This window comes from Babylonia areolata, chromosome 1 (assembly GCF_041734735.1).
Source record: "Babylonia areolata isolate BAREFJ2019XMU chromosome 1, ASM4173473v1, whole genome shotgun sequence".
NCBI lineage: Eukaryota > Metazoa > Mollusca > Gastropoda > Neogastropoda > Buccinidae > Babylonia > Babylonia areolata.
Genome location: NC_134876.1, coordinates 27,063,020 through 27,085,786, shown reverse-complemented (window position 1 = coordinate 27,085,786; position 22,767 = coordinate 27,063,020). Strand labels below are relative to the sequence as shown.

General features: G+C 48.1%; 1 protein-coding gene across 2 annotated transcripts in view; it reads left to right on the top strand.

Moving 5' to 3' along the window:
• The window catches only part of LOC143291680 (cGMP-dependent protein kinase 1-like), a 207,260-nt gene that overhangs the window by 56,329 nt on the left and 128,164 nt on the right, over positions 1-22,767 (top strand). For both annotated transcript variants that reach the window (XM_076601703.1, XM_076601695.1), the window contains exon 3: positions 12,761-12,927. In XM_076601703.1, the coding sequence (XP_076457818.1) occupies positions 12,761-12,927 (167 nt within the window). The remainder of the gene's footprint in view (positions 1-12,760; positions 12,928-22,767) is intronic.

Genomic DNA, 22,767 nt, shown 5'->3' with positions numbered 1-22,767 from the left:
AGAGACAGGAAAGACCCTCTGCAGGGGAGGACAATCAGTGAAAGGATCCACCTGTGGGGCAGGAACAGAGTGACAGACAGATCCTGTAGGAGGGGAGATAGGACAGACACTGGTGAGGACAACAAGATAGGACAGACGGTATTGATGGACAAAGGACATAGGACAACCAACAAAAAGAAAGAGAGGACTTTGCACACAACAACCCTGTGGGTACGGAATGATCCACACCGAAAAGAGACATGTGCACACGACACTAAAAAGAGGAGAAAAGACAGGTATTGATATCAGACACGCGCAACAGGACACCTGTAGGGAGGGAATAGAAACAAACGAAAGATGAGGAGTTGACGACGGGCGTGGAAGAGCTAGGTACAACAGATAACTGGAGACTCATTACTTGGCCCATGAGGGAATAGAACAGGACAAGACAATACTGTACTATCAAGACACAGGATCCATTGAACGAAAGCATACCAACTTCCTGTCGTTGCGCAGGGTATGTGAGGGGAGAGAGAGATAGGACAGACAGGACAGGAGAAATGAGCTAGGCAGACAGGACAGTGAGGGAGAGAGAGGACATAGGACAGACAGGGACACCTGTGAGGGGAGAGAGAGGAGATAGGACAGACAGGGACACCTGTGAGGGGAGAGAGAGGACATAGGACAGACAGGGACACCTGTGAGGGGAGAGAGAGGAGATAGGACAGAAGGGACACTGGAAGGGAGAGAGAGGAGACAGGACAGACAGGGACACCTGTGAGGGGAGAGAGAGGACATAGGACAGACAGGGACACCTGTGAGGGAGAGAGAGAGGAGATAGGACAGACAGGGACACCTGTGAGGGGAGAGAGAGGAGATAGGACAGACAGGGACACCTGTGAGGGGAGAGAGAGGAGATAGGACAGACAGGGACATCTGTGAGGGGAGAGAGAGGAGATAGGACAGACAGGGACACCTGTGAGGAGAGAGAGAGGACATAGGACAGACAGGGACACCTGTGAGAGGAGATAGGACAGACAGGGACATCTGTGAGGGGAGAGAGAGGAGATAGGACAGACAGGGACACCTGTGAGGGGAGAGAGAAGAGATAGGACAGACAGGGACACCTGTGAGGGGAGAGAGAGGACATAGAACAGACAGGGACACTGGCCGTGGTCATTTTCAAAGTGTCTCCAGTTTCTCTTTCGATAACAAGCAAACACACTCTCTCTCTCTCTCTCTCTCTCTCTCTCTCTCTCTCTCTCTCTCTCTCTCTCTGTGTGTGTGTGTGTGTGTGTGTGTGTGTGTGTGTGTGTGTTGAGACTGATAGGTAGAGAATATAGGGGAGAGAGAGAAGGGAGAGAAAGACTCAGACAGAGATGTGAGGGGCAGAGAAGATAGAAAAAAGATGCGGAGAATCTGGCAGTCAATACAATAAACAAAACAGACAAGATAAACACAGAGGCAGGCAGAGTCAAAGGTTAAGCAGACGAGGGCACAGAATTGCAACCGTTTTGGAATATGGCGCAGTTGTCTGCCAACACTAGTGTGACTGTCAATACTATGAACTCTCTTCAAACGCAGCTGGATCCGTGCCAGAAATCCCCCTGACCTGGGCAATGGGACCCAAGGGGATCCTCCCGCTACACGTAGACACACTGGATGGACTGCCCTCCATTACTGACACTGACAATGGAATGGTGTGTGTGTGTGTGTGTGTGTGTGTGTGAAAAAGGTAGAGGGGTTCACAGGAACACAGGAACAGTGGGGGATGATGGCCACTTTCACACTCTCTCCTCATACCATTAGCTGGGCCTCATGGAGTGGTTGTTATAAAGTGTTTACTAGAACTAAACAGAAAATATGCAGAACTGGCCAATACATAGCAGCACTGACTCAAATAGATCTAGCAACACACATTTCCTGCTAAACCATAAACATCATTGAGCTGCACACAACCCTGCATCACACTGTTCACTCTGTTCACCCTGCATCACACTGTCCACCCTGCATCACCCTGTTCACCCTGCATCACCCTGTTCACCCTGCATCACACTGTCCACCTTGCATCACACTGTTCACCCTGTATCACACTGTTCACCCTGCATCACCTGTCCACACTGCATCACACTGTTCACCCTGCATCACACTGTTCACACTGCATCACCCTGTTCACCCTGCATCACACTGTTCACCCTGCATCACCTGTTCACACTGCATCACCCTGTCCACCCTGCATCACACTGTCCACCCTGCATCACCCTGTTCACACTGCATCACCCTGCATCACACTGTCCACCCTGCATCACCCTGTCCACCCTGCATCACCGTGTTCACACTGCATCACACTGCATCACCCTGTTCACCCTGCATCACCCTGTTCACCCTGCATCACCCTGTTCACCCTGCATCACCGTGTTCACACTGCATCACCCTGTTCATACTGCATCACACTGTCCACCCTGCATCACCCTGTTCACACTGCATCACACTGTCCACCCTGCATCACACTGTTCACACTGCATCACACTGTCCACCCTGCATCACCCTGTCCACCCTGCATCACACTGTCCACCCTGCATCACCCTGTTCACACTGCATCACACTGTTCACACTGCATCACACTGTCCTCCCTGCATCACACTGTTCACACTGCATCACACTGTCCACCCTGCATCACCCTGTTCACACTGCATCACACTGTTCACCATGTTCACACTGCATCACCCTGCATCACACTGTCCACCCTGCATCACCCTGTTCACCCTCCATCACACTGCATCATCCTGCATCACACTGTCCACCCTGCATCACACTGTTCACACTGCATCACCCTGTTCACACTGCATCACACTTCCCACCTTGCATCACCCTGTTCAAACTGCATCACACTGTCCACCCTGCATCACCGTGTTCACCCTACATCACACTGTTCACACTGCACCACCCTGTCCACACTGCATCACACTGTTCACCCTGCATCACACTGTCCACCCTGCATCACTGTGTTCACCCTACATCACACTGTTCACACTGCACCACCCTGTTCACACTGCTCACCCTGCATCACACTGTTCACCCTGTTCACACTGCATCACACTGTTCACCCTGCATCACACTGCCCACCCTGCATCACACTGTCCAACCTGCATCACACTGTTCACCCTGCATCACCCTGTTCCCCCTGCATCACCCTGTTCACACTGCATCACACCGTCCACCCTGCATCACCCTGTTCACCCTGCATCACACCGTCCACCCTGCATCACCCTGTTCACACTGCATCAACTGTTCACCCTGCATCACCCTGTTCACACTGTTTACCCTGCATCACCCTGTTCACACTGCATCACACTGTTCACCCTGCATCACCCTGTTCACCCTGCATCACCCTGTTCACCCTGTTCATACTGCATCATCCTGTTCACACTGCATCACCCTGTTCACCCTGCATCACACTGTCCCCCCTGCATCACACTGTTCACACTGCATCACCCTTTCCAAGTCAACCTGTGCCAGGTTCCATTTCTTTCCAGGTGACTACTAAGAATTTGATGTGCAAACTACTATAATTTTACACTGACAACAAACTGCAACACGTCCCAGTTGGTTGAACGAAAGTGGCCAGTCATGGGCCCTGTCTTAGTGACGCTGAGCTGAGTGAATAATTGACACATTCACTGCTCCACTTTGACTGGCCCATTTCTGTCCACTTGTAGCTACACCTTGTGACGACAAGTCTAACAATTACGTCACACAGAAAGTAGAAAGGGAAGGTAAGGTGGAGGGGGGCGGGAGAGATATACAATTCTGTGTATAAAAGCCAGCCCGATCAAAGATCAATTCAGCATACATTTCCGACGTACCGACATCTATTTCAAAAGATGACAAGGCATGAATCCCGAGGGAAGGAAGGCGGGGAAGAATTAAAGAGGGCGGGAGGAGGGAGGGGGGTCGAGGGAGGGGAGAGGAACAAGCGAAGGCAGTGGACGCCAGGTCTCCTCAACAGACAAAACAGCTCAGAATTATTCTAATTAGCAGCACATTCACCACGACGTGCTGACAGACTGGTTACGCCATCACCACCGTTAGCTAAAGTGCGGCAAGGGACTGGCAAAGAAAGACAGCGGGAAGCGGCGTTGGCCCCACATCATAGAGCCAACCCTGTTCAGCTCACTGAGCCAACTGCGGGTAATGTGTGGAAAAGGTGGAGGTGGGAGGAGAACAAGGAGTCTGCTCAACCTTCAAGACTGAGCCGCAAGAGTGGGGGGGGGGGGGGGGGGAGATGAAACGGAGGGGGGGTGGAAGGGTTGGGAGTGGGGGGGTGAAGGGATGAGGGAGGGCAGACAGAGTGGGGGTGGTGTAGGTGTTACTACCTGCACACTATAACAGGTGTAGGTGACACCACCTGCAGAGTGTAACAGGTGTGGGGGGACACTACCTGCACACTATAACAGGTGTAGAAGACACCACCTGCACACTATAACAGGTGCAGGGGGCATTGCCTGCACACTTTAACAGGTGTAGGGGACACTACCTGTACACTATAACAGGTGTAGGGGACACTACCTGCACACTATAACAGGTGTAGGGGACACTACCTGCACACTATAACAGGTGTAGGGGACACTACCTGCACACTATAACAGGTGTAGAAGGCACTACCTGCACACTATAACAGGTGCAGGGGACATTACTGCACACTATAACAGGTGTAGGGGACACTACCTGCACACTATAACAGGTGTAGGGGACACTACATGCACACTATAACACGTGTAGGTGACATTACCTGCACACTATAACAGGTGTAGAAGACACTACCTGCACACTATAACAGATGCAGGGGACATTACCTGCACACTATAACAGGTGTAGGGGGACACTACCTGCACACTATGACAGGTGTAGAAGACACTACCTGCACACTATAACAGGTGTAGAAGATACTACATGCACACTATAACAGGTGTAGGTGACACTACCTGCACACTATAACAGGTGTAGGGGACATTACCTGCACACCATAACAATCATCAATCTGCTGTTGAACAGTTTCTTTTTTAAAATTTTCACCCTGATGGACGTCATCGGGAATCCATGAGAGAAACAAGCATAAGTGGTGGTCTGGTCACCAGTCAGTTGGATGAGACGATAAACCGAGATCCCGTGTGTAGCATGCACTTAGCGCACGTGAAAGAACCCACGGCAACAAAAGGGTCGTTCCTGGCAACATTCTGTAGAAAAATCCACTTCGATAGAAAAACAATTTTAAAAAAAAAAACAAAAAAAAAACAGCATGCAAGAAAAAATACAAAAAATGGGTGGCGCTCTCAGTGTAGCGACGCACTCTCCCTGGGGAGAGCAACCTGGATTTCACACAGAGAAATCTGTTGTGACCAAAATTGATAATACAGTACAATACAATACAATACAATACAATACAATACAATGCAATACCTCCACTTCATAAATCTTATTTTATTTTTAATTCATTTTTGCAAGGATACCCTCCAGTAAGGAACAGTTTCAGTCTCAGTAGCTCAAGGAGGCGTCACTGCGTTCGGACAAATCCATATACGCTACACCACATCTGCCAAGCAGATGCCTGACCAGCAGCGTAACCCAACGCGCTTAGTCAGGCCTTGAGGAAAAAAAAAAAAAATAATAATTAAAAAAAAAAAAAAAAAAATATATATATATATATATAGAGAGAGAGAGAGAGAGAGATAAGCTTACATACATAGATAAATAAATAAATAAATAATAATTATGATATATAAAAAAAAAAGGTAGTAGTAATGAAAATAATAATAAAATAATAATAATAATAAATAAATAAATAATTCAATAAATAAGACAACAATGATGATAAATAAGCAAATAAATGTAAAACATGAAGACACACATTCACACATACACCCACACATGCATAACAGATATGCACCAAATACGCAGTTTCACAGATATGAAAGCACAGTCAAATACATATAAACGTACATGAGCTCCAACACACACACACACACACACACACACACACACACACACACATTACCCTGCACCTCCTCTACCCCCCTCCTCCACACACTCATTTCTAGTCTATGTATCCCAGCTTCCACGGCACACACACACACACACACACACACACACACACACACACACACACACACACAGATGAACGCTTACTTGTACAAGCACACACACACACGCCCATATCTCCTACCCCCAACCCCACACACATATATACAAAGATATATATATATAATATATACGTTCCAATATCCTGTTGCTCCCACAGTGTAGGCATGCATACACTCACATACCTCATCCTCTGCCCCACCTCCTCCCTGCACCCCCACCTCCCCCTCACACACACACACACACACACACACACACACACACACACACACACACACACACACACATGCACAGAACTCTCCTGACACTTGTGTACACTTACACTCTCACGCATGCACAAACGCACTCACAAAAAAAAAAAAAAAAAAAAGACCCAGACATACACATATACACACACGCACAGAGGCTGCCACTGATTGGCCGCAAGAGGGATGGGAAAAGATCTCTGATGCCAAGAACGTGGCGTCTAGTGTGTTGCTCAGTCTATTGTATTTGGAAAAGCCCACAGAGACTGTTCCGTTTTGAAGAAATTTGCGCAATGTTGGTTTGGAAATGATGCCGATATTTGTTTGATTTGCAAAGCATCGTGCTCTACCTTTCATGTTAGACGTACGGCCGCTCCCTCTCTCTGCTTTTATTTCTTTAAGGCGATCGATGGTGTGATGGCCTTGTACCTGTTCTTTTTTATATTCTTTGACTTTTCTGAGGCTTTCCGATTTCCCTAGATGTAGGCCGCTCGTTGGTGTTGAGTTACCAGCAAGTCTGTCAGCTCGCTCATTTCCCTTAACTCCTGCATGTCCCGGGCAGTATGACCATGTGAGTTTTTTAATCTGAAAGTGCGCATTGCCTTATGCCACTCTGGAACAACATGAAGGGAAGACGGCATACCACAGAATGATATCATTGATACATAAAAAATACTTTACTAAAAATTAACACTTCTTCAGCATTTCCCTGATATTCGTTGATACAAGGTACATCTAGAGAGCCAGATGGATCATCTCATGAGGAACTGACCCGTACCCTTTTACTTTACCAGATCCAGCCATACCACGTCAAGGTTCTTTTTCTCTGTCTTTGCTCTTTGGATTGCATCCCAAATCATTGTGGCATGTTCTACACAGCCAGGAACTCCTGGGATGCCGCCTTTCTGGACTGACACATCCAGGTACTCATTTTCTGTGAGGTATTTTGTCAGTCTTGCAGCCATGACAGAGAAGATTTTCCCTTCGACATTCAGGAGCGATATTGGTCTGAACTGGCCAATGGTACTTGAATTCTGCTCTTTCGGGATGTACACGCCATCAGCTATCATCCACTGGTCGCTGATCTTCAGGTTCCTCCATGCTGATCTTATCACTCTGTGGAGCCACTCAAGGACTTTGGGACATTTCTTGTACAGCAGGTACGGTATTCCGTTTGGCCCTTGTGATGATTTGGCCCTGGCTTTCTTGACCACTGTCTGTACTTCCTCAAGGGTTGGTGGTTTATAGCTGAACTTCTTCTCTGGTTTTCTGGGATGAACCAAACCCTTGAGATCTAGTGGTTTATTGGTTTGCTGATCAGAATACATTTCCGGAGGTGCTGTTCAGTGTTTCTTTGTCCACTGTGAGTGTCCCTGATTTGGGCTGCTCGAACAGTTTCCTGGTGAACTGAAAGGGGTCTCGAAAGAAGCAGTACTGTGTCTTCTTCTTTTTGCTCCTTTTCCAACTTGCTGATTCAGCTTTACTGAGGGCACTGTGCTTTACTTTCAGGTCTTTCCGAAGTTTCTGTAGGCCCTGCTTCTCAAATTCTGAAGCTGCCTTCATCGTTTTCTTGAGCTTTCTTTTTTGCATTTCGGATGTTGTCCATTTCTCGTTGTCGCCTGGATTTTTGAGGTGTTCTTGTCTTTGGTTCTTTCACTCCATAGGTTTCCCGACAGGTTGCGTACACGATATCTCCGTGGGTGGCCAACTTGTGTTCCAAGGTGCTCTTTCCTATCAGCGCATCAAGTTTTCGAACTATTTTCTGGTCCAACTCTTGCCATTCCGTTTTTGCACTTGCAGGTGGCAAGTTTAGTTTTTGGCGTTTGGCTTCAAGATCTTGCGCAAATGATTCGTCTGAATTATCAGCGAGGATGTCCTTGGCACTGTGGTTTGAATCCTGGCCTTGGTTTTCCGACGTCTTACCTGCTGGTGCAGTGCGCTGCTGAGCATTCGTCAGATTCTTCATACAACCCTTTTTGGTCCTGTGGATCTTCATGCCACGCTCAGTGGAAACTTTCCGCCCACAGACACATGGGAATTGCATCAGTTCTGAAATCGTAGTCCGTCATCAATATTTACTATACTCTACAATGACCACCTTGCAGAAGTGATATCAATGACTATTAGTTGTGTGTGATATGATATCAGAATGAGACAAGATGAAAAAAAAAATAAGAGAAAACAATAAATTATGCTAGACAGAAGTATTATCTATCTATCTATCTCGAAGAATAAACTATGTATGTGTATAGATAGATAGATAGATGGCGACATTTTAGCTCGATAACGATGAAGTTCTAAGAGAAAGGAAATGTGGTGAGAACTGTCCAGTGTTAGTGATCATAAGTGTGTGAGTTTGTTGTTTTAAATTGACAATACACCAACGCTAGGCGCTTTACGCCTGGATGACTGAATCACATCCACCTGCTTGTTTACCATCAGCACGTGTTAACTCCTTCTGTCTTGTTCGTTTTCTCTGTCCATATTTTCTGTTTGTTCCTGTCTGTGTGTCTTCTTTTCTTCTCTCTCTCCGCTGTACAGAAAGTGAGAGGCAGTCTGGTTCCAATCGGTTTACCACAGGCTTCAGTTTGTCTCTGTGTCCATGTTTGTCTGTTCTTCGTCCTTTGTCTCATCTCAAAGGGTACCCCCCCCCCCCCCCGCCCCCCACCCGCCTCTCTCTCTTCTTTTTCTTTTATCACTATCTGTCTGTCTGTCTCCCTCTTTCTTGATCTCTCACTCTCTCTCGGTCGTTCGCTTTTTCTATCCCCTTCTCGATCACGTCTTGGAATTAATTACAAACAAAAGTTGTCGGGAATGTTAATGGTTTGCGTGCCTGACGCCTCTGAAAACACTGTACTGTGTGATGTCTGATCACCAGTAACTCACTGACAACACTGTGTGATGTCTGATCACCAGTAACTCACTGACAACACTGTGTGATGTCTGATCACCAGTAACTCACTGACAACACTGTATGTCTAATCACCAGAAACTCACTGACAACACTGTATGATGTCTGATCACCAGTAACGCACTGACAACACTGTGTGATGTCTGATCAACAGTCACTCACTGACAACACTGTATGATGTCTGATCACCAGTAACTCACTGACAACACTGTGTGATGTCTGATCACCAGTAACTCACTGACAACAATGTATGATGTCTGATCACCAGTAACTCACTGACAACACAGTAACTCACTGACAACACTGTGTGATGTCTGATCACCAGTAACTCACTGACACCACAGTAACTCACTGACAACACTGTATGATGTCTGATCACCAGTAACTCACTGACAACACAGTAACTCACTGACAACACCGTATGATGTATAATCACCAGTAACTCACTGACAACACTGTGTGATGTCTGATCAACAGTAACTCACTGACAACACTGTAACTCACTGACAACACTGCATGAAGTCTGATCACCAGTAACTCACTGACAATACAGTAACTCACTGATAATACTGTGTGATGTACAATCACCAGTACCTCACTGACAACACTGTATGATGTCTGATCACCAGTAACTCACTGACAATACAGTAACTCACTGACAACACTTTGTGATGTATAATCACCAGTAACTCACTGACAATACAGTAACTCACTGACAACACTGTGTGATGTATAATCACCAGTAACTCATTGACAAAACTGTATGATGTCTAATCACCAGTAACTCACTGACAACACTGATTGATGTCTAATTACAAGTAACTGACAACACAGTAACTCACTGACAACACAGTAACTCACTGACACACTGTATGATGTGTAATCACCAATAACTCACTGACAACACAGTGTGATGTCTAATCACCAGTAACTCACTAACAACACACTGTGATGTCTAATCACCAGTAACTCACTTAGAACACAGTGTGATGACTGATCACCCAGTAACTCACTGACAACACAACACTGTTTGAGGTCTTATCACCCACCGCCTCATGTAACACAACATGGGTCAGCTCCTATCTAGACCACCTCATGTAACACAACAGGGGTCAGCTCTTATCTAGACCACCTCATGTAACACAGCAGGGGTCAGCTCTTATCTAGACCACCTCGTGTAACACAACATGGGTCAGCTCTTATCTAGACCACCTCATGTAACACAACATGGGTCAGCTCTTATCTAGACCACCTCATGTAACGCATGGGCCAGCTCTTATCTAGACCACCTCATGTAACACAACATGGGTCAGCTCTTATCTAGACCACCTCATGTAACACAACATGGGCCAGCTCTTATCTAGACCACCTCATGTAACACAACATGGGTCAGCTCTTATCTAGACCACCTCATGTGACACAACATGAGTCAGCTCTTATCTAGACCACCTCATGTAACACAACGTGGGTCAGCTCTTATCTAGACCACCTCATGTAACACAACATGGGTCAGCTCTTATCTAGACCACCTCATGTAACACAACATGGGTCAGGCTTGCAACACCGTGTTCAGGGAGTCAACGGACAGCATTGCAGCTCACGAGCGAAGCGTGGTCTGTGATACGGATTTCTTTCAAAGGATCTGAGACAGAAGGGGGGAAATGGTGGACAGGAGAAAGTGGTGGAGGTTGGGGTCACATTGACGTCACAAACTGCAGCTTCAACGGTTCGTCCGGCACACGTTTTGCGTGTTGCACTTCTGAGCGCATCAGGTGACGACTGCACTGGACTGTTAACACTTCTCCTCCCTACCCCTCCCCTTGAGTCTTAGGAAAAATCTAAATACAGCGCAACATCACTGCCTTTTGAACGGTCATATTGTTTGTCTGTTCGCTCACTCACTGACGCATTCACTCAGCAGACTGGAACTCAGAAGATGAAGAAGAAGAGGAGGAGTAGGAGATGAAGGAGGAAGAGGAGGAGGGCGATGTTAATACTACAATGAAACACAACACAACACAGCACAATACAATACCATAAAGCACATCGCAATGCAACACACCACACCACACCTCAACGCAGCACACCACGACACAACACACCACACCATACCACACCACAACACACCACACCATACCACTCCACACCACAACACACCACACCACGACACACCACACCACGACACACCACACCACAATATCACACCACACCACCACACCACACCACACCACGCCACACCACAAAACATCACACCACAACACGACACACGACACCTCACCACCACACCACACCACACCACACCGCAAAACATCACACCACAACACGACACACCACACCACAACACACCACAACACGGCACACCACAACACAACACGACACACCACACCACAACACGACACACCACACCTCACCACCACACCACACCACACCACACCGCAAAACATCACACCACAACACGACACACCACACCACAACACACCACAACACAACACACCACACCACGACACACCACAACACACCACGACATCTCACCACACTACATCATACCACAACTCACCACAAAACATCACACCACGACACACCACATCACAACACAACCACAGCACACCACACCACACCACACCACACCACACCACACCACATTAACACTGCAGTGACTTGTGTCCACACCACACACACCACATCAACACTGCAGTGACTTGCTGTATCCACACCACACCACACCACACATACCACATCAACACTGCAGTGACTTGCTGTGTCCACACCACACCACATCACACCACACCACACCCACCACACACACCACACCATAGCCCACCACACACACCACACCACAACACACCACACACACCACACCATATCACACACACCACACCACACACACCACATCACACACACCACACCACACCACACCACACCACACACCACGCACACCACACCACACACACCACATCAACACTGCAGTGACTTGCTGTGTTCACACCACACCACACCACACACACCACACCACACAACACCACACACACCACATCAACACTGCAGTGACTTGCTGTGTCCACACCACACCACACCACACCACACGACACCACACACACCCCGTTAACACTGCAGTGACTTGCTGTGTCCACACCACACCACATCACACCACACCACACCCACCACACACACCACACACACCACACCATAGCCCACCACACACACCACACCACACACACCACACCATATCACACACACCACACCACACACACCACATCACACACACCACACCACACCACACCACACCACACACCACGCACACCACACCACACACACCACATCAACACTGCAGTGACTTGCTGTGTTCACACCACACCACACCACACACACCACACCACACAACACCACACACACCACATCAACACTGCAGTGACTTGCTGTGTCCACACCACACCACACCACACCACACACACCCCGTTAACACTGCAGTGACTTGCTGTGTCCACAGAGCCAAGCAGCAGATCAAAGACGCCATCCTGGACAATGACTTCCTGAAGAACCTGGACCCCACCCAGGTCCGGGAGATGGTGGACTGCATGTACCCGCGCAGCGTCAACAGGGGCCACTTCATCATCAAGGAGGGGGAGCCGGGACAACACGTCTATGTGGCTGCAGGTCCGTCAGGCTGTCGTGCTGTGCTGTGCTGTGCTGTGATGTGATGTGATGTGCACTTGTTTTAACGTGGTGTGCTGTGTTGTGCTGTGTTGTATTGTGCTGTGCTGTGTTTTGCTGTATTGTGCTAAGTTTGTTTGCATTCAATCGTTAGTGTGCTCTAAATCTACTCCAGCTGTAAGAAGAGAACAATCATCTGCAAATATCTGCGTGATGAGGAGATGTACAATGGAATAGCATTAGTATAAAGATTGAACAATTGGGGGCCAATAGCAGACCACTGAGGATTGTCCTTTTTCTTATCCCGTCATTCGAAAAAGTCCCGTTTACACTCTGTTTATTTTAAGTACGACTCAAAGAAATGAACATAATATGAACAAACATGATAAGCTCGTGGCTTTTCAAAAGTATCTGATGGTTAACGAGGTCAAATGTTTTCTTCAACCTAAAAATATTACTCCATCGATTTGCTTGCTCTTTAATAGATGTAAATAGTCTATCTATAAGACTCGTACGAGCAGCCTGACAGGAGTGTTTTGAGCGAAACTGAGTTGATGAATCAGGTTGTGCTGGCCAGTATATTGCAAGGGGTGTTTGTGTAGTGTTTCTCAAGTGGTATAGAAAGCGAAGATGGTATCGATATTATTCGGAAATCATTCGTATCAGGAGAGAGAGAGAGAGAGAGAGAGAGAGAGAGAGAGAGAGAGAGACTTGAAACTTGAAATTGTTTATTGTCATTGCCTACAAAAAGGTCTTTTGACAAGGGGGGTCGGGGTGATAACATTTGTTTCAATGCCAACTGATCATATTTCCCATAATGATCAAATAAATTATAAACACTGAAGATAAATAAAGATCAGCAGCACACTTGCAACATAATATGCAAAGAAATAAAGCGAACAATCAAACAAGAAACAATAAAAACACATCAAATACTTCGTGATATTACCATCCATTCACGCGTTATTTCTTGTAGTCTGTACTTTCCTTTAATAATAACATTTAGAAATTGTTCTGATAAGACCTTTACTCTATAAGCCCAGTTTTCTTTCCCTAACTCTAATTGTACACACATCATATCATAGGCCTGCCTACAAAGACGTGTTTGTGGAAGCTTCAACAGTTTCAACCAGTACTTAATGCACCTTACATACGTTTTTACATACAAAAGATATCTTCCCGTTTCTCCGTATAAAACTGTGTTAGATTAATGTATTGGCACATTAAGAAAATGTTTAATAGCATAAGTATGTACTTTCTCAATCTACGAATTCACATTTAGTCCCCAGATTTCAGATGCATATATAATTGAAGGTTCTATCTGTGTGTCGAATAGTTTCCAAAAGAAACAATAATCAAAAGCATTGAGCTTTCTTAAAGTTTTCAAAATTTCGATGACGCTCTTTTTCCCTTTACTACACGAATCTTCCCATGCATAATTCAAACTTAATTTTGTTGAAAATATAATTCCTAAGTATTAATATAATGAAATAACCAGCTCTAACTTCTGAACTTCCATAATACCGTTTTTCGTGCACTGATATGTGTCCACCCATTCTAAAAACCATAATGTTTGTCTTATCCAAGTTCATTGTCAAACCTAAACGATCTGATTCTTCTTCTAAGGCATATGATTGAATCTGTAAACCTTTAACTGTTCCAGATAAAAGAACAGCATCATCAGCAAATAGAAGTAAAAATATTTCAACAGCTCCAGGTATTAGCTGAATACCATGTCTACCTCTGTTGGACAGTTCCACAGCCAGTTTGTTAATTAAAAAAATTAAAAAAGGAAAATAAATGAGGGCTCAGAAGACAGCCTCGTTTCACTCCATTTGGACAATCAAAGTAATCTGAGTATATGCCCTTCACACGCACACATGCACAAACTGAGTTGTAAACACCTTTAAGAGCCATGTATAATTTACCTCTCACACCACTTCTTCGAAGAACATTCAATAATGAATTACGGTTAAAAGAATCAAAGGCTTTTTTGAAGTCCACGAAAGAAACATAAAGTTTCGTATTATGCAGCAGGTATTTTGAACTATCGCATACAATGTGAATATGTGGTCGACAGTACTATAATTCGCTCTGAAATCTGCTTGTCCTTCCATTATTTTTTCTTCCTTTTCAGCCCACTTAGTAAGTCTCTTATTTAGAATATGTGCGTAAACTTTTCTTAAAATACTTGTGAGTGATACTCCACGATAGTTATCAGGATTATTAATATATCCTTTTTGTGGATAGGAATAATAATACATTTTGCCCATTCAAGAGGGAACGTACTGTTTTCAAAAAGATTATTAAATAACTGTACAAGTAAACCAATCATAGCAGAATTTGCACACTGCAGCATTATTCCTACAATTTTGTCGGGGCCTGCGCTTTTTCCTGACTTTAGATGTCTAATACTAGCTACAACTTCTTCTTTAGATATTGGATCATTAAACAGTGGTTCAAGTTCATCTTCTATCTCTAGTAAATTTTCTTCTTCGTGTGCTCCAATATTGTCCAAGAGAGAGAGAGAGAGTAAACATAAACCATCTGCAGAAGTTCGATTCCAATTCCTTATCATTTTCACCATACCATCGCCACCATCACCACCACCACCACCAGCATCACCACCACCACACCACCACTACCACCACCACACCACCACCACCATCACTACCACCACCACCACACCACCACCACCACAATACCACCACCACACACCACCACCACCACCAACCACCAACAACAACAACACACCACCACACCACCACCAGCAGCTACACATCAGAACACCCGTAGCGGCTCCAGCAACAGCAACATCAGGACAGTTCAGACTTCACCCCTGACCCCTGACCTCCGGTGGTGGTCGTGTTGCCAGAAGGGAGCTGGTGCCATCTCCATGAATAGTTCTTTCCCTCCCTGTCTCAGGATTGAATCTGGGTGTTGCGCCGTCTCCATGAATACACACTGATCAGAAAAGTTGTGCCCCAGAGTTCTTTCACCTCCCATATTCAGGATGGAAGCTGTGTACTCAGTGAGATAAACGGGCGTCCACAGGACCTTGCAGGAAGATAAAGTTCAGTCCTTTTAAAGTGGTGTGGAGATAGCAGAGGAGGTGGTGGGTATGGTATGGAGAATTATGGTGGGAGGTGGTAAAGTGGTGCAAGAGGCAGGGGAGGTAGGGGTTGGGGGCCGGGAGGGGGGGATGGAAGTGGTAAAGTGGGCAAGAGGCAGGGGAGGTAGGGGCTAAGGGGGGGGTGGAGGTGGTAAAATGGGGCAAGAGGCAGGGGTAGTAGGGGCTGGGGGGTGGAGGTGGTGGTAAAGTGGGTCAAGAGGCAGGGGAGGTAGGGGCTTGGGGGGGAGGTGGTGGTAAAGTGGGTCAAGAGGCAGGGGAGGTAGGGGCTAGGGGGTGGAGGTGGTAAAGTGGGTCAAGAGGCAGGGGAGGTAGGGGCTAGGGGGTGGATGTGGTAAAGTGGGTCAAGAGGCAGGGGAGGTAGGGGCTAAGGGGTGGAGGTGGTAAAGTGGGGCAAGAGGTAGGGGAGGTAGGGGCTGGGGGGGTGGAGGTGGTAAAGTGGGTCAAGAGGCAGGGGAGGTAGGGGCTGGGGGTGTGTGGAGGTGGTAAAGTGGGTCAAGAGGCAGGGGGAGGGTGTGTGGAGGTGGTAAAGTGGGTCAAGAGGCAGGGGAGGTAGGGGTTGGGGGCCGGGGGTGGGGGTGGAGGTGATAAATTGGTGCAAGAGGCAGGGGAGGTAGGGACTGGGGGGGTGGGGGGGCAAGAGACAGGGGAGGTAGGGGAGGGGAGGTATGAGGGGGTCCTACAGCGGCACAGAGGACAGACGGCAAACAGCCAGCAGCGTCGTGTCTGATGAAGGTCTGTCACTGTCGTCACCCTTCCACCTCCTCATCCTCTTTTCCGCCTCCTCCTCCTCCTCCTCATCTCCCCCTCCTCCTCCTCATCTCCGCCGTCCTCCTCCTACTCCTCATATCCCCCTCCTCCTCCTCATCTCCCCCTCCTCATCTCCCCTTCCTCCTCCTCCTTATCTCCCCCTCCTCATCTCTCCTTCCTCCTCCTCATCTCCCCCTTCCCCCTCAGATGTCTGGGTATGGAGGATGTTATGACTGGTTATGGAGGATGTTATGACTGGGTATGGAGGATGGGTATGGAGGATGTTATGACTGTGTATGGAGGATGTTGTTATGACTGGGTATGGAGGATGTTAAGACTGGTTAAGGAGGATGTTATGGCGGTATAGAGGATGTTATGACTGGGTATGGAGGATGTTATGACTGGTTATGGATGATGTTATGACGGTATGGAAGATGTTATGACTGGGTATGGAGGATGTTAAGACTGGTTAAGGAGGATGTTATGACGGTATGGAGGATGTTATGACTGGGTGTGGAGGATGTTGTTATGCCTGGGTGTGGAGGATGTTGTTATGACTGGGTGTGGAGAATGTTGTTATGACTGGGTATGGAGTGTAGAGGATGTTATGACTGGGTATGGAGGATGTTGTTATGACTGGGTTTGGAGGATGTGTTATGACTGGGTATGGAGGATGTTGTTATGACTGGGTGTAGAGGATGTTATGACTGGGTATGGAGGATGTTATGACGGTATGGAAGATGTTATGACTGGGTATGGAGGATGTTATGACTGGGTGTAGAGGATGTTATGACTGGGTATGGAGGATTTTATGACTGGGTTTGGAGGATGTGTTATGACTGGGTATGGAGGATGTTGTTATGACTGGGTGTAGAGGATGTTCTGACTGGGTATGGAGGATGTTATGACTGGGTATGGAGGATGTCATGACGGTATGGAAGATGTTATGACTGGGTATGGAAGATGTTATGACGGTATGGAAGATGTTATGACTGGGTATGGAGGATGTTAAGACTGGTTAAGGAGGATGTTATGACGGTATGGAGGATGTTATGACTGGGTATGGAGGATGTTATGACGGTATGGACGATATTATGACTGGGTATGGAAGATGTTATGACTGGTTATGGATGATGTTATGACGGTATGGAAGATGTTATGACTGGGTATGGAGGATGTTAAGACTGGTTAAGGAGGATGTTATGACGGTATGGAGGATGTTATGACTGGGTGTGGAGGATGTTGTTATGCCTGGGTGTGGAGGATGTTGTTATGACTGGGTGTGGCGGATGTTATGACTGGGTATGGAGGATGTGTTATGACTGGGTATGGAGGATGTGTTATGACTGGGTATGGAGGATGTGTTATGACTGGTTATGAAGGATGTTATGACTGGGTATGGAGGATGTGTTATGACTGGTTATGAAGGATGTTATGACTGGGTATGGAGGATGTGTTATGACTGGGTATGGAGGATGTTGTTATGACTGGGTATGGAGGATGTGTTATGACTGGTTATGAAGGATGTTATGACTGGGTATGGAGATAGGTTGGGGTGAGAGATAGATAGACACAGAGGGAGAGAGGGGGTGGGGGGGCGTTGGATGAAGTTAAAGAGGACTGGGTGTAGTCGGGTAGAGCAAGAGAGAGTGTGGGTGGAGAGAGAGGGGTGGTAGGGAGTGTTGAGAGACAGTGTGTGGGGGGCGGAGGATGGGGAGGGACAGACTGACACAGACAAAGAAAAAAAAAGAGGAAACAGACTGACAGACTGACCGTTCAGACAGTTCACCACAGACCAACTTACATGCCAGGCTGCGTTGTTATCATTATACTCGATCCATCTGGGGAATCAGAAATGCATCGTCCTCTTCAGTCCCGTATATCTGGCCTGTCCTATCCGACCCCTCCACCCCCTGCAAGACATCTCCATCTCTGCCCCCCCCCTTCCCCCACCAAACACACACACACACCTCTCTCCCCCACCTCTCCACCCCCTGCAAGACATCTCCATCTTCTGCCCCCCCCCCCCCACCTCTCTCCCCCACCCCTCCACTACTGCAAGACATCTCCATCTCTGCCCCCCCCCCCTCGACCTCCCCCACCAAACACACACACACCTGTCTCCCCCACCCCTCCACTACTGCAAGACATCTCCATCTTCTGCCCTCCCCCCCACCTCTCTCCCCCACCTCTCCATCCCCTGCAAGACATCTCCATCTTCTGCCCCACCCCCACCCCCCCACCTCTCTCCCCCACCCCTCCACCCATGCAAGACATCTCCATCTTCTGCCCCACCCCCACCCCCCCACCTCTCTCCCCCACCCCTCCACCCATGCAAGACATCTCCATCTTCTGCCCCACCCCCACCCCCCACCTCTCTCCCCCACCCCTCCACCCCTGCGAGACATCTCCATCTTCTGCCCCACCCCCACCCCCCCCACCTCTCTCCCCGACCCCTCCACTACTGCAAGACATCTCCATCTTCTGCCCCACCCCCACCCCCCCCACCTCTCTCCCCCACCCCTCCACTACTGCAAGACATCTCCATCTCTGCCCCCTCCCCTCCCCCCCCACCTCTCTCCCCCACCCCTCCACTACTGCAAGACATCTCCATCTTCTGCCCCACCCCCACCCCCCCCAACTCTCTCCCCCACCCCTCCACCCATGCAAGACATCTCCATCTTCTGCCCTCCCCCCCCCCTCTCTCCCCCACCTCTCCACCCCCTGCAAGACATCTCCATCTTCTGCCCCCCCACCTCTCTCCCCCACCCCTCCACCCCCTGCAAGACATCTCCATCTTCTGCCCTCCCCCCACACCTCTCTCCCCCACCCCTCCACCCCCTGCAAGACATCTCCATCTTCTGCCCTCCCCCCACACCCACACCTCTCTCCCCCACCCCTCCACCCCCTGCAAGACATCTCCACCTTCTGCCCTCCCCCCACACCCACACCTCTCTCCCCCACCCCTTCAGCTCTGCAAGATATATCCATCTTCTGCCCTCCCCCCACACCCACACCTTTCTCCCCCACCCCTCCACGCCTGCAAATCATCTCCATCTTCTGCCCTCCCCCCACACCCACACCTTTCTCCCCCACCCCTCCACGCCTGCAAATCATCTCCATCTTCTGCCCTCCCCCCACACCCACACCTCTCTACCCCACCCCTCCACCCCGCCACTCCTGCAAGACATCTCCATCTTCTGCCCTCCCCCCACACCCACACCTCTCTACCCCACCCCTCCACCCCTCCACTCCTGCAAGACATCTCCATCTCCTGCCCTCCCCCCACACCCACACCTCTCTACCCCACCCCTCCACCCCTCCACTCCTGCAAGACATCTCCATCTCCTGCCCTCCCCCCACACCCACACCTTTCTCCCCCACCCCTCCACTCCTGCAAGACATCTCCATCTCCTGCCCTCCCCCCACACCCACACGTCTCTACCCCACCCCTCCACCCCTCCACTCCTGCAAGACATCTCCATCTCCTGCCCTCCCCCCACACCCACACCTCTCTACCCCACCCCTCCACCCCTCCACTCCTGCAAGACATCTCCATCTCCTGCCCTCCCCCCCACACTCACACCTCTCTCCCCCACCCCTCCACTCCCTGCAAGACATAATTCTCCACCATTCCCCCAACTCTCTCCTCCACCACTTCACCCATTGCAAGGCATCTTCTCCACCTTCCTCCCCCAGCCCCCTCGCTTTCCCACCCTCCCTGACTCCTCCAGCTTCCTCCTCACCCTCCCCACCCCCCACATCCCCTCTCTTTCCCACCCTCCACCCTCTTCCTGACTCCTCTATCTTCCTCCTCCTCCCCCCAACCCCCTCTCTTTCCCACCCTCCACCCTCTTCCTGACTCCTCCATCTTCCTCCCCCCACCCAACCCCCTCTCTTTCCCACCCTTCACCCTCCCTGACTCCTCCAGCTTCCTCCTCCTCCCCCCTCCACATCCCCTCTCTTTCCCACCCTCCACCCTCTTCCTGACTCCTCCAGCTTCCTCCTCCTCCCTCTCCCTCCTCCTCCCTCTCCCCCACACCCCCTCTCTTTCCCACCCTTCACCCTCTTCCTGACTCCTCCATCTTCCTCCCCCCACCCAACCCCCTCTCTTTCCCACTCTCCACCCTCTTCCTGACTCCTCCATCTTTTTCCCCCTCTCCCCCCCACCATTCCGCTCCCTGCACGACATCTTCTCCATCTTCCATCCCCCCCCTCTCTCCTTGCCGCCCGCACGCCCTCCCGCCCCCAACCCCCCCCCCCCCCCCCCGACCCCCCGACCCCCCACCTCACCCCCCGCCCCCCTCCGCTCGGCTTGCTATTCCGGCTGTGAGGTTTCAGCGGCCCAGGGAAGGATTGTATTTATGGGAAAGGGAGGGGTCAGGAAATGAGATGCATTGCCTGCTGTCAGTGCTGATCACTGGCACTGACCCTCTGTGGTCATCTTCTGGCGTACACGCCAGTGTGTGTGTGTGTGTGGGTGTTGGTGTGTGTGTGTGTGTGTGTGTGTGTGTATTTCTGTGTGCATGTGTGTGTGTGTGTGTGCATGTTTGTGAGAGAGAAAGAGAGAGGGAAACAGAAAGACAAACAGACAGACAGACGGATGGACGAACGGTCAGGGAAGAAGTGAGAGTTTTCTTCAGACCGATGTTGTGAATTTATCTCTTCTTGTCACAAGCTTTTTGATAGTTGTGCGTCTTATTGTATCGTTGGTCAGAATCTACTTTCTACCTGACTACACCCCTCAATATCAGTTTTTCTGCCCTGAAGTCTTCTTCCATGAGGTAAAGTTAGGCACCAAAGTACAGGGAACCAAAGGAAATCACAGAGAAAAGGTTAGCATCCCCCAGGAATAAAATGTTCCAGACATGACTAAAAACTTACATCCCCCCAAGATTCCTTCAGCAGACCAGTCACCGTGATAATTGTTGGAGAATCGATTTAATGGAAATATAAATCCATGATAAATTAGTTGTGCGATAGTTGGTGGAGATGATGTGTTCGCAGTGTGCGTGTGTGTGTGTGTGTGTGTGTGTGTGTGGTGTGTGGTGTGTGTGTGTGTGTGTGTGTGTGTGTGTGTGTGTGTGCTGAAAACTACCACAACAAATGAACATCACTTCTTTCTGTCTCCCATTGACAACCAAACTTTTTTTCTTTTTTTTTCAACATTTTTTTTATTCAGACAAAGGTTTACAGATACAGAATTTATATGTTTTGTGCATTAGAAAGTATAGGGTAAGCATATGATTAAATTCAAAGTACTGACAAATCTATAACAGCAAAACAATATATGTTCAATGTCAAAGTTCCAAGGTAGCATTGAACAGCTTAATCTTGTATCAAACAGTTATAAAGTGCCCATTTTTCCACAAACTTGTTATATTCCATAGTTATGTTAAAGGCATACTTGTCTACTTCATATGCCTGTTTGAGGTCTTTTTTGAACATTTATAATGTTGGTTTTACTTTGTCGATTCTACATTTGTATACATAGAATTTAGCTATCAATAAGATATATGAGAAACATTCATCAGTTTTCATTTTGTTATGTCCAAAAAGCACCAGTGTGTCGTTCAGGTTAAGTCTATCACAATGTAAACACTTTTCTTTTAAATATCTCACAAACTCCTTCCAAAAATATTGTACATGGTTACATTCCCATAAATAATGTAGAATTGTATCTTTTTCTTCCTTACAAAAATTACACATATTATGTGGGAGTATTCCCATCTTCATCAAAACCGAATTTGGCACAAGAATATGATAATTAATTTTCATCTGGAACCAAACCATTTCAACCTTATCTCATGGATTTTTTTGGTATTGAAAAAAATGTTTTTCCAATCAAGCTTGTTTTCAAAAATCAAGTCCCAATTTTTACAGGCATTTGGCTTTTCTGGTTTTCCAATTATTATTTCGTAGAAACATTTCGTTCCTCTTGGGGCCTTTATCATTGCAGTGTA